Raw genomic sequence first — 14,153 nt, 5'->3', positions numbered from 1 at the left:
GCCTCAAGAATGATTTCTGCTAGTTTAGCAACACTGTTTCTGTTAATGTCTCGAAATAGCTCCCTCGATGGAAAACAGACATTAGGAAATGATGATTTTTTTTAAATAATCAAATTAACTACTTTATTACTTCTCCATAATGTGCTGAAAATTCAAATCAATTGCTTTTCATTAGACAATAATGGAACAAAATGCATAGTATTATAATGCTGAAAGTAATATACATATGTTTATTATTATTATGTTTATTATGTCGTAGTTAAAATGTTTGTATAAAACTAATTGTGCTGCCATAATTTTCAAATGCATACATGCAAATATATAGTATACTTGCATACAGTACATGAATACATACAACCTTACATTTATACATACATAATTAAATAATGTTTAAATCAGTAAACCACTGAATAATTCATTAAATGACTAGTTTAAAGAGGTCATAAAATGTATGTTCAAATGTGTATACTATGATTAACAATAAGGCATTTTCTATGCACTTTTGGGAAGATTAGTTATTGCAATGGTTATACAAACAACAGTAAAAAACAAAAAACAATAAAGCAAATATCCAAGTGTTTGCTGATATATTTGCCACAGTTAATCATGTTTAAAAAACAACAGCAGCATAAACTGATTGTGAAATGTGAAGAAAAGACGAAGATTTCATCCTCAGGTGCAACATTAAAAAAAAAAATTCTAATGCTCAGATTTTTTTTTAGAAATTTTGGAGGTGCTGAAACTCTAAAACTCACAGTATTTTTATTGCAGAGTAACATTTCATTTGTGTAAGTATCGCACTAAACTCTGTGTTTGGGGTCTGGTTATAGGTGCCGATGATCCTGGTGGGCAATAAGTGTGATCTGGAGGACGAGAGGGTGGTGGGCAAGGAGCAGGGGCAGAATCTTGCCCGGCAGTGGAACAGCTGCGCCTTTCTGGAGTCCTCCGCAAAATCCAAGATTAACGTCAATGAGGTGAGCCTCTATGTACCCATAATGCGGCAGAACGTCACATTTCTGATGTCAAAGAGAGTTTACAATACACTCCTAATGATGCTGGTTTGCTTTACCCCAACATTGGGTCAAATATTAACAAAGCCCAGAGTATGGTTAAAAACAAGATAGCATTTGCTTAGTGTATATGACTTTATTCAAGGATTTATGTATAGGAATGTATGGCTACTTTTAAATTGTTGCAACTGGATATGTCAATTTTTAGAAAATCCTGGGTTATTTCAACCTAGAAATGGTTTAAATATGGACGCAATCAACCACTGGGTTACATTTTTTAATTAAATTAATAATATTTAGTATGGTTGGGTTTTTCCATAATTTACATACATAGTTGCATACTGTATAGTTGACAAAACACAACACAAAAATGTGCTGGACTATTTAAACTCAAATGCACACACTCTGAAAAATGCTGGGCTGGAAAATAACCCAACCATAACCAAGGTGCTGTGTTATTTTTTGACAAAAGTGTTGGGTTTACTTATTTAGCCCAGAATGCTCGGTTGTTTTTTTTAATCCAGCCAGTGTGTTAGGTTAACAGTGTTGCTGGGTTAAATATGTCTTAAACATTGGGTTATTTGTTGTTTCATTGCTTTGCTACCATTATATTTACTAAAATTACTAATAAAAGTAATTACCAACCACAAATTAATAAAAAGTAATATACATTTTAAAATTATTAATTTGTTCACACATTTCATCTACCCTATACAGACGTATAAACATTCATTCATTCATTTTCCTGTGATTTAGTCCTTCATTTATCAGGGGTCGCCATAGTGGAATGAACCGCCAACTATTGCAGCATTTGTTTTACGCAGCGGATGCCATTCCAACCGCAACCCAGAACTGGGAAACTTCCATACACACATCACATTCACACACACTGTCATACACAATGACCAATTTAGTTAATCCAATTCACTTATAGCCCAAACCCATACGAACATGGGAAGAGCATGCCAACTCCACACAGAAATGCCAACTGGCCCAGCCGGGACTCGAACCAGCAACCTTCTTGCTGTTAGGTGACCAAACTGTTTTATTTGTTATAGCTGTTTTAATGCAGGTCTGTTTTATCTTCTGTTTATTTCAGAACACACACACAACATATTGCTGCCTTACACCCTAAAAATACTGGATTGTTATATCGTTGGGCCAAACAAGAACAATCTCAAAACTTGGTTAATTTTTAACTTTTCATCCCAATGGTTGGGTTTGTATATATTTTTTTTCTTTAAATATAGGAATTTAAACACTTTCTGTGATTGTAATCTTTGTGCTTTAAAATTAAAAACTAATTTTTTAAAAAAAGTACATGGGCTGTATATTAGCCTGATGATGTCCTGGGTCTGTTTTGTGGAGGTTTGTTTCAGGCTGGGCTTGTCTTCTGACATAACTGTGTTGGCGTCACCATAAAGTTGCTCTTCTGTGAGAACAGTGTCATTGTCAGCGAGTGATATCTCTCCATGAAAGCGCAGTCACACATTAGCCAAACAGCAGTCAGCTGCGCCGGCCGGACACACAGCGGCCTTTTGTGAGCGTAAAGACTCCTGCCTACATGACATAGAGCTGCTTTGAGTTCACTCAGTACGACCGCGCTCAATTACTTCTCCTTACAAGCAGAGTTATATGAAAGCCTGTGTGGTTTCTGAAGGTTTACCACAGGCCGGATGATTTGAGGCCCTCGCTTCAGGATTATTCATTTACTTGTGTCAAAAGTGCAGACCTGAGTATCTTTAACACTCTAACCACCATTACGTACAGTCATGTGAAGAAATTAGGACACCATTTTTTTTATCAAGTAGTAATTAAAAATAGGTATTCAAATTTAGAAGATGAAACCTCAGATGATCATCTCACACCTTGTCAGTATTTTATTTAAGATTAATAAAGCATGAAGGAAAAGGCATCGATTCAGATGCTTGTAGATCCACTGTCATCAATAATTACTTCAATCGATTCTTTTTTTCTCTATGACCTTCTCAGTCTCATTTTGGAGCTCTAGACTATTGAACACCTTGATTTTGTTGGTTTTCTTTTTTTTTTGCTTCAATAATGTTGTAAGTTTGCTGATGTAATTATAGGATTATTGAGTTGTTGCGTGTGCCAATTTTGTGTTAACACACACCTGATGGCTTGAAAATGACAAACTTATACGAATGTTCAGTTAACACATTTGATTAGGAGTACCTGAATTATGTTGTTGTTTATCTAAGGTTTTTATTTTCCCAATTTTAAGAGCTGCCAATAATTAAATACATTTTTTTTTCATCATGACATGGAAAAATGTAAATATTGAATGTCCTAACTTTTTCACATGACTATCTGAAATGTCTACGGTGTTTGATATGACATGTTACAACTACATATTATGGCTCTGTCTTGGCAAATGAATGTTTACAGGCATGAAATTATAATTTTCAGTCATCTAAATCAGGGATTGCGAAACTTTTCAGCCCACGACCCCCAAAATAACAATGCCATTGACTTGAGACCCCCAATATCCTCTGAGGTATTTATAAATATGTAAACCATATTGCCACACACATACTAATAGGCCCTAGTCTATTTCTCATTCAGTTTTAAAGATCGCCTCTCGGAGACCATCCTTCATGTTCAGTTATGGCCTGTTTTTATTTTTGATATGCGTGAGTGCCGTAAAGGTGTCAGAAAGTTGAACCTGGTTACATAAAATCAATGTGCAGTCACTTTAATATAACGTAATCACCCCAGGCGTTGCAAAAAAAATATATAAAACCAAACTTTTTATTTCCATGTTGTTGTTTTATTATGTAACTCTTAACTACAATTTTTTCTGTAGGTTATGGATAACATATGCTAATTGTAATGGTTTAATAAAATGAATTTCCTTTTTATTAAAGAGCCCATATTATACATGAAATAAGGTCATATCTTGGTTGTAAGGGTCTCCAACAACAGTCTAATATGCATGCAAGGTCAAAAAACACTTTCATGGTCTTATAATCTGCATTTATTTTTATCTAATTATCCCAGCGACTCCTGTATGAATCGTCCAGTGATTCATTTGTTCCCAAACCCCTCCTTAGCGCGAAGCTAATCTGCGCTGATTGGGCCGATGACAGTCTGTCGCGATTGGTCGACTGCCTTCAGTCAGAGAGGGAAATGGCCAATAGCTAATCAGCAATTTAAAAAGTAATCACAGTTCATACACGCTCGATAGTGTAGGCGTGGACTTTAGCTGCCACACTATGGCGAGTGGATAGTGCCACGGATAACCGAACGAAGGAGACAGTCGTGTACTCGCCATACCACACACACACAAAAACACACACACACCTCCGGATGACAACGCTCCCGCTTCAGCCCGCACCCGCCAGGTTTTAGCCTGAGAACCCGCTCCGTTTTCTGCCCGCCGCGCCCGGTCCCGCTAGAGCGGAGAACACAACCAAATATCACCCAGTATACAGTCCAGACAGCCAAGCTGTCTGTTTAAAAAAACACACACAGCACAAAGTACACAAAGCTCGTTCGTTCGTTCGCTCTCTCTCTCGCTCTCTCTCTCCCTCTCTCTCCCCACGCCAGATTTCTGCGGCGCGGGAATACATTTCCGAATAAATCGCGGGAGCAGAACTCTAGCACGGAGCTCCATAAACAAACAGCACGCGTCGCATTTTTAACGTGACTTTGCACGCGATAAGATAATATATCCAGTTAACCTGATACAGTACACGCGGTTACAAGTAACAAATCACAACTAAATACATTTGCAAGCTAGAGTAAACGAGGCAACAACTTTAACCGCACGTACTTACACTTGAGAAATGTAGGAAGAAACCCATCCTGACGTCCATCAGTTACTCTTTACTGATCCTTCCTTTAACAAACTCAGATGAAGTATTCTTTGTAGCATGTAGCTTCCAGAAGTTTCCAACTGCTTGGTTATAATGCTGATGTTTCATCTTTGGGTAGAGACTCAATATATCCATCTGCAGTGTGACTTCAATCGACCGGCATGTTTGTGTGCGTGTGTTTGTGGGTGTGCGTGTGTTTGTGGGTGTGTGTGTGTGTGTGTGTCTGGGTTACTGCGTCAGAGGGCGGGGCCTCAGGTTTGAAATCTCCCGGGTTTGCGCGTGCACGTGAAAAACTTTGTTTCGTTCGTACGTCATGGCGAAACACCTAATGAGTCGGTATCAAGGCGACTCGTTTGAAGCACTATGATTCGACTCTTTTATAGATGAATCAACAGTTTTAAACACTGTATTCTTACAGATTTAAGCCTTAGCTGGATACTTCACTTCACTTAGAGCTGTGTTACACACTACATGGAGGGGAATTTTCAAAAACCCATAATATGGGCTCTTTAATCAACAAGCGACCCAAAACCCCCCATAGCCCACAACCCCCCAGCCACTGATCTAAATGAGGTTGAGCCGACCCAGGATGCAACACTGACTGTTGAGGTAGTTCACAATTGGACTCTCTATAACTGAGGCATTTAATGCTTCTAATACCAGTTTATTATTCTTCTGTTGATTGCGAATTAAACTAATTACTGGCTTCTCAGGCAGTACGCAACACTCAGTGCCTAGCAACATACAATGATAAAACATAAGCCGTGCTAAAACATTAAGGCATTAAAAGTACATTTAAATATAAACCAGGTTTTATTGAAACTCTTTTTAACAACAAGGAGTGGTAAATAACATCTTTTTTGTTAAAGGGAGAATTGGATAAATCTGTTTTGTACAATTTTACCCTGTGGCAATTCTAGTGTTAAAGTCTCCAACTCTTCTGTAAGCGAAATGCGGATACTGATTTAATGGATCTCTCTCAATAAGATAATGAGGAACTTCAGTCGCGATTGACCACCATCAAAGTGATTCATCGCTCTCGGTTAACTCAGCCAGAGAGCTTCGCTTTTTACAGGCTTTCATGGTTCTTCTTATTCTTTTTTTTACTTTTTACAGCCCAAAGTGACAATAATGCACTCATGATCAGTGAGCAAGTTTGCACGCACACCAATAATCAGACAACTCTTTCAAATCAGTCCACTGAAAAAACCTGTTTCACTATCTTGGATACCATGTATATAAAACTATTGAAAATCAAGTTGGTGAAAATCAGTGGTGACGTCTAAATGTAAGCATGCATGTCTGTTTGTTATAGTTGATGTTAATCACAGGATTAAACGCTCCAGAGAGTTTTAAAACTACAATAGTGAAATTTGCGCTGACTTTATGAATTGGCAGAAAAATAGTTTGTAAAATAGTTCTGTTAACTTATGAGATCACGCTGTCTTATCTTTTGATTTTTATTTGAAATTTTTTTTTAAAAAGAGGCATGCACCCGATTCCCACCACTAAACCCCAACTATAATTGGGTGATGAGCAAATCATACTGGAAAATCTTTGAGATTGTACAAACTGTACCAATTAGCCACTAAAGGTAAAAGTTCTGAATTGCCATGTGATTGTGAACATACCTCTTTAATAATTTTTATTAGTTAAGGTGAGACTTGAAAATTTTGACTTTTTGGCCCTACATGAAGTGTCTAATTTCAAATACACAACTTTGACATATGTTATGTTAACAGAACAAAAGTTCTCCTGACCTGCACTGAGCCATAAATCTCCACTTCAGCAGCACTAACACACCAAATTCACAGTTTTGTTCAAATCTATATTCTGAAGGTTTTTACTGAGGCATTTCTCCTCATATAATATACATGTTTATATAATCACTGTTTATATAATATTTTGAATAAAAGTCATTTAAAAGACACTTCCAAAATCCCCTCTGTGATTTGACTTGATTTGAATTTTGAACCCAGATTTATGTCATAAATGTATGCAAATTAGTGCACATCTAATTAAAAATGCATCATTTGCATAGTTTAACAAGACATATTAGAATTCTATTAGTCATATAATTGTTTTCAAATTTTAAATGCAGTCAAACAACTGAGTTATTTTGTTACTGCATTCACCTGCCTTAAGACTGAGTTTCCAATATATTAATTGATGGGATTTACTGCATTCACCTGCAGTGTCTTGCCTTAACTCTGGGTTTTACTCACAAACACTGACTCTTGCTGAATGCGCTCAAAACTACCATGAGCACACTTTTACATCTGCGCTAATACAGTAGACTCGACAGAATGCAGGTTAAAGTGTTTACACAAATTGGGTTGATGGGCAAAAATCCAAGTTGATCAGCTTAAGTTTAAGCTGTTTATGGTCTTATGGAGAATGGTCCGGCACATTTACATGACCACACACATTGTCAGCATACTAAATCTGGATTGATTAGCATATATGAAAAAGAAATACTATTTGGAATTGGTTTATTACTCTTTATTTGTGTCACCTCTATGCTTTTAGGCTAGGGTCATTTCAAAACTTGGGAGAGGGGTCTGGCTGCAGACTCGGTGCAATGCAATCTGAGCTACATGCAATGCTTTTGTATGGGCTCACCCTAACCCCACCCCTAACCCTACCTGTCACAGTGATGTCACTCGCTTCATCGAGTGCGTTGTGTCTGACATTGCATCTCTAAAAGATACAATCTCAGCTTGCATCATAAAGGCTGCATCCAGATACTATTGAAACTGGAGGCTTGTCCGGGATTTAAACCTGGGAACTTTTGCTGTATAAATATTAGTTGTTTTGTAAATAAACACAAAATGCTAAATTTAAATAAGAGGGGTTGCTTTGAGTTTTTTTGTTTGTTGTTTAGTGTACTTTTTGATGTTGACTTTGACTTTAGATTTTTTTACTTATGTTATTATTAGCTTTTATTTTTTTAATAAGAGAAGTTTAGATAGTTTTGTTGAGTTTTTGTTTTGAAGTGTTGTATTTTGGATTTAGTTTTGACTTGGTTCGGATGTGGATGTTTGTTCTTTGTGGATTTTAGTTATTTTAAATATTGTATTAATATAATATTTAATATATAGGCAAGGCAAGTTTATTTAAATAGCACATTTCATACACAGTGTCAATTCAAAGTGCTTTGCAAAAACCGGATTAAAAGAGACAAGTATAAATAAAATAAAAACAAATTAAACAGATGAAAACAGCGAATTGACAGTTTTTCCATATTCCAAAACACAGTTGTATCATATTTTCTCATTTTACTCTGAGACTTCCCAATTCTAGTGATCCCCCTGTGGACATTTTCAGTACCTATTAATCTATTGAACGTCTCCAACAGATTCAATTGTTCACCTAAAATCGAAAAGTTAAGTCTTACAGTTCTAATTACTACCCCCCAATTTCAACTTCCCTCTGGAAGTAAATCGCACGGCCCTTGATTTCTACCCCCTCCCAGAAGTAGATTGCTTTTGCTAGCCAAACATAATAAAAGGTATTGATCTCAGCCAGACGCCAGGGACTTTAACCCCCCTGCAACAGTTTAACGATATAATTAATAGTTTCTAATTATTAGGAATATTATTGATATATAAAAGATCACTTGTTGCATATGACATAGCTTTACATCTGTTGTCTTTTTTTTCCCATGATTTGTTTTTAGTTTACAAAATTTATTGATATTATTAAGTTTATTTTAATACCAAATTTACAGAAATTTATTTCAAAAATTTAATTTAAAAATTTTTTTTTTCCCAAAATTTCACATAGTCGAAATTGAGTACACATCCAAAACTGCTTTCAAGTAGAGCAAAATATATTTACAACAGGTTTTTTTATGGCTAAAACTGACTTTCTTGCACAAAGCAAAACCCACAACTACAGTAATTAGACAGGCCATGACCGGATTAGACGGGAACATTTTCTCTCACTCCAAGTTGCTGCTGTGGTCAAATCATCTTGTTTATCAGATTCCATTTAATAAATGAAGGGGGAAAAAAGGCATTATTGATTTGTAAAGGTTTAAGCAAGTCCATTTGCTCTCTCTATCTTCATACTGCAGCTACTTTATGTTGATTGTCCAAACCTTTTAGCAAGGTGCGTCCTGTACTTCTGCATCTGTTTATCTGTGAAACTGAGATCATCTGTACAGTATGTGTGTAGCGAAGCACGGATTATGAGCTTATCCTTCTCAACTCACATCTCCTCACAACACATGGCGGCAGAGATATTTTGCATTACCAGGGCTGTTGAACATCAGTTGCAAATGTCTAATTATGTGTCTGTTACTATCCACTTGTGACATTGTGAATCACTGTCTGATATAAACATGATTTTCAATAGTATTCCAGCACGCCATGAGGATGTTCTTACTATTTGTTGTTGGCTTTTGGCACCGGTTGAACCCAGAAACTATGACGTCAGACTCAACAAGCGGATAGTTTATCTCTGGCCATTGTGTAAAAGCTGCAGATGTTGTGTGGAAATGACTGATAATGCAGGAGCTGCTTCTTGTCCCGCTGAGAGCCCAACATCTGTGCGAGGAAGCGTCCACACCTCCCAATGACTGATTTGTGTCTGTTTCTTTCTCGTATTCGTCGTCTTTAGTTTGTACGCATATTTTAGTTGTTTGTAAAAGTCTCCCTCTGGATATGCTTGGAATTCAGAGTCGATTGTGTGTTTATGCTGTAAATCTGATCTTATTTCCACAAAGCAGACAGTTTTCACATCTTTAGACACGGCAAACAATAATTAGCCTAAGTTTGACACTGACTCTGAAAGATATTGCTTTATTTTGATTGGGTGTTTACAGTAGTTTGTTTTTCTATTTTTATTTAGTTTTTATTTGTTTAGTTTTTTGTTTTATTTTGGTGTTGATTTTTGGTTTTGTTTGTGTTTTTTTTTAATGTTTTTATGTTTTTTATGTGTTCCATTTTTTGTTTTGATTTTGAAAATTGTTTTAGACTGATTTGTTTATAGTTTTGTGTGTGTTTATTTAGCTTCCTTTAGTGTTCTGTGTTTTGTTTGAGTTTTTTTTTTTACATTTGTTTTGGGTTTAGGGTTTGTTTTGTGTGTTTAGTTTTTGTTTTAAGTAGTTTTAAAAAATATATTATACTTTGTTTTTGTTTTGTCATCATGAGTGTACAAGTGTTTATAGTACTTTGCGTTTTATTTTGATTTGTTTTTGTAATTTGGTTTTTGAAGTATGCTTTTTTTTGTATGGTTTTCTTATTGTTTCTTCAGTTTGAGTTTTGATTTTTCAAGCATTTTTTCATTTTCTTTTTCTTTAGTTTTGTGTATTTTTTCTTTCTTTTTTTGTTTTTGATTTTGTTGTCAAGGATTATTATATTTTAGCTTGTGTTTTTTTATTTAGCTTTGAGTTGTTTTTATGTTTAGTTTTTAATTCAGTGCTTTTCCTTGTGTTTTGTGTTGTTTTGAGTGTTGCTTGAGTGTTTGCTTTGTGTGTTTACTTTTTGTTTTGAGTTGATTTTTAATTATTTTTTCTTGTTTTTGTCATCATGAGAAACTTTGATGTCACACTTGACAAGCAGATAGTTGTGTAGGAGTGTTTATAGTAGTTTTATTTTGATTTGTTTAAATTGTCTCAATTTAAGTTTGCTATTATATATATATATATTTTTTGTATAGTTTTTTATTGTGTTTCTTTGCTTTGAGTTTTGGTTTTAAATATTTTAATTTATTTATTTATCAATCAGTTTTTGATTTTGTCTAAGTATTGTTACATTTAATTTTGTGTGTGTGTTTTTTTTTAAGGTTTGAGTTGTTTTTGTGTTTAGTTTTCAGTTCACTGTTTTGTCTTGTGTTGTTTTGTTTGAATTTGGCTTTCAACATTTGTGTTGTGTTGTTTTAAGTTTTGCTTTGAGTTTAGGGTTTGCTTTGTGTTTAGTTTTTGCTTTGAGTTTTTTATTTATTCATTCTTTTACTTGCTTTTTGTTTTTGTCATCGTGAGAAACTATTAAATCAGTTTTAAAAAGCAGATTGTGTAGGAATGTTTATAGTAGTTCATGTTGCTATTTCTACTTTGTTTTTGTTTGCTTAGAATTTTAGTTTTTTGAAGTGTGCCATTTTATTTGAGATTTTTTGTATATTTTTCCTAGTGTTTCTTTGCTTTTGAGTTTTGATTTTTATAATATATTTTCGATTTTGTTTTTTAGTTTTGTGTATTTGTTTTATTTCTTTTTTTAGTTTTTGATTTTTTTGTCAAGTATTATTATATTTTAGTTTGTGTGTTTTTATTTAGCTTGTTGTTTTTTGAGTTTAGTTTTAGGTTCACTGTTTTACCTTGTGTTTTTTTGTTTTGTTTTGTTTGAATTTTGCTTGTACTATTTGTTATGTATTGTTCTGAGTTTTGCTTTGAGTTTTGTGTTTGCTTTGTGTGTTTGTGTTTGAGTTGTTGTTGTTGTTTTTTTACTTTCTGTTTTTGTGTTATGATTTATCATTTTCTCTTTTCTTGCTCTGAAGTGTATAATGAAATGTTTGTAATGTAAATTGATTGTTTGGAATGAAATTGGTTCTTTAAATTCAATTCTCTCTCTCCCTCTCTCCACAGATTTTCTATGACCTGGTCCGGCAAATCAACAGGAAAACTCCAGTAACTGGAAAGCCACGCAAAAAGTCCACCTGCCAGTTGCTCTAATACACAGCTGTTCTTTTGCTCTGAGCCAGGTAGATCTCAATCATCATTGGCTGTGATAAGCTGTCAGTCATTTCTGTTTTAAATTCTTTATCTATTGGTTAAAAACCTAGATCTAAAATAACTTTTTTGTTCCTGCAGGTCTGATTTACTGCTGTGTCTATCAGCAGTGCCAGCATTCCGACGTTACTAAAACCTAACATCGAATGGACTTTCCTATGTGGTGATGCCCCTTTAACAAACCAACCAACCAACCAACAACCAACCAATGGATTCAAGGCTACAGTACCATGACAGTTTTTTGCACATAGATAACCATCATCACTTTCCAATGTCGCGAGAAAGAGATTTTTACATATAAATATATAAATATATATTCTAACTGTATGCAACCGAATAAACAAATGAGTAAATGAATACAAAGCTAGACAAAAATAATTTTAAAAATTACAGAGCCTACACGCAGTGTTATCGCTAACGGAAACAGCCACCGTTGTAAATGTAAGGAGGGAATGTCTAACCAGGCTGTGCACGTTGACATGGCAATTACAATGATATTTATAAGCACCACTATTTTAGCCAGAGAGGAGAGGAAGTCCAAAGAACTCCTATATAAACCATTCTTACAGCTAACTTTCACTCCTTGTTTTTTTTTTTTTTTTTTTTTTTGTAACTTTATTTTTTTGCTTTTATTCTAAACATGATTTCTTCTGCCTTTATTTCTCTTTTATAAATTACTAGATTTTTTTTTTTTTCGCTCTATGGAGATGTTATATTCACAACAGCTATTGATTGATTGAGTTTTACCTTAGGAAAACCTGTGGATACAATGATGTACATGTAAAAAGTTGAAAAAATATAATTTTTTTTTCTGTCGCTATCATTGTCCTTAGCCTCAGATGTTGCCTTCGAGTATGTGTTAAGACCCTTTTGTGTCTCTTTCTCTCTTTTTTTATATAAATATATAATTTAGGTCCATCTCATAGCCTACGCCGAACTTTGTACAGCAGGCTTTTTCAAAAAACAAAAAATAAAAAAGGGGGTATTTAAAAAAATAAAGGGTTTGACAGTTTAGTTGTAGTACCCCTCATACTGTATCCGATCATCTTTTTGGGTGGTTTGGTTATGAATAGTCAAATCCCTCTTGATCCTGATCAAATGTTGGACAAATATACAGTATAAATATATATATTTTAAAAACAAATTGGGGGTTTTAATACACACGACTCAAACTTTGCTCCTTTTGCTTGCTGGTGTCAACCGAGGATATGAAAACCAAATATTGGATCCTGAGGAAACTATGTCTGTTAGTGACTTTGTAATAATTTGCCCTGTTTTCTGTCTTCGTTAGTGTTGGATTAACTGAATGTGAGGGTGTGTGTTAAAAAATGGGAAGAATCGATTCGAACTTTAAAAGAATTAATCGCACATCAAGTGCGATGGGAAAAGGTGTTCATAATGCGCTCTGTAAAGCAGTTGTAGCATGAAATGCGTGTCTCTTTAAACATCAGAAGGACAGGGTGCAGCATGCCGTATGTACACGTAATGAATTGTTTATGAATGCTTTGAGGATTTGCACTGTGTAAAGTGAAGAACACGACTCCTAGGGAGTGTCCGAAACACAGGCGGACACGGGTAATTATTACGAGTCTTGTGTTGTTCTGATTACTGCAAGCAAATGCCTTGATGCTGTTAAAGGTTTGATTGAGAAAAAAAAATGACAAAAAAAATACTAAAAAAAAAAACTCCAGGATTGAGACCGAGGCGCAGTATTTCCAATGCAACATCGTCTGCTTTTGGATGGGCGGCGGGTGGAGGGAGGAACAAGTGTCAACTTAAAAAGCCTTAAATAAAAGTGGTGCAATTTTGTATAACCGAGCATCTGTAGTTTAATAAATTGGATTGCCATGCAAGGGCTCACAAGAAGCCAGTTTTGCCACTTGAATGTTTTGTGTATTGTTTGAGCATTTTCTGTCAGTCCAATAAACAAATTAAAACATTTAACTTATGTTACGTTTAACCACGGTGGCACATTTGCTGCAAAAGTTATTATTATCTGAGTAAGGCCGGATGGAAAAAAAATGGACTGGTTTCTTTGGAGGGAAAAGAAACTGGATGACGGGTGTCTTTCACTTCCTAGAAACGTAATGGATGGGTTTTGCAAGATGAAAAATGATTGGTGTTATATAGATGTACTCCAGTGTTTTTTTTTTTTTATATCCACAGATGATATGTTCAGATGCTGTCTGGTGTATAACCTGTGATTTCAAAGCTTACGTCTTTAAAGAATACACTGTCATTTAGTAACACTTGTCACAAACAATTAATAATAGTCATAATAAATTCTATATAAAAAAACATATACATCACAAAGTTGACAGAAATATATTATGTGTTTTATATATATATATATATATATATATATATATATATATTGCATTGCTATTGTAATTGTTTATTACAGATTACAGAAAGATATGAAATATTATTTAAAAGTTCATTATTTATACAACGATGGTGACCATGTTATTTTATGTTTGATTTCTGTCCTTGAATACTGTATAAAAATATTTGTATATCCATTTTTTAGTAATGGTAGGTATTCTATATTGGTGCAATTCAACAAAACAAATT

The 14,153-nt window shown here is 34.6% G+C and overlaps 1 protein-coding gene across 1 annotated transcript in view; it reads left to right on the top strand.

Annotated features, from left to right (window-relative positions):
* The window catches only part of rap1b (RAP1B, member of RAS oncogene family), an 85,874-nt gene extending 72,633 nt beyond the window's left edge, over window positions 1–13,241 (top strand). The window contains 3 exon segments of the mRNA NM_199533.1: window positions 831–974; window positions 11,436–11,551; window positions 11,661–13,241. Of these exon segments, the coding sequence (NP_955827.1) occupies window positions 831–974; window positions 11,436–11,522 (231 nt within the window). The 3' untranslated portion in view covers window positions 11,523–11,551; window positions 11,661–13,241.
* The last annotated feature ends 912 nt before the right edge of the window (window positions 13,242–14,153 follow it).

The sequence above is a fragment of the Danio rerio genome, chromosome 4, assembly GCF_052040795.2.
Source record: "Danio rerio strain M-AB ecotype USA chromosome 4, GRCz13ab, whole genome shotgun sequence".
NCBI lineage: Eukaryota > Metazoa > Chordata > Actinopteri > Cypriniformes > Danionidae > Danio > Danio rerio.
This window is presented reverse-complemented; position numbering and strand designations above follow the sequence as displayed.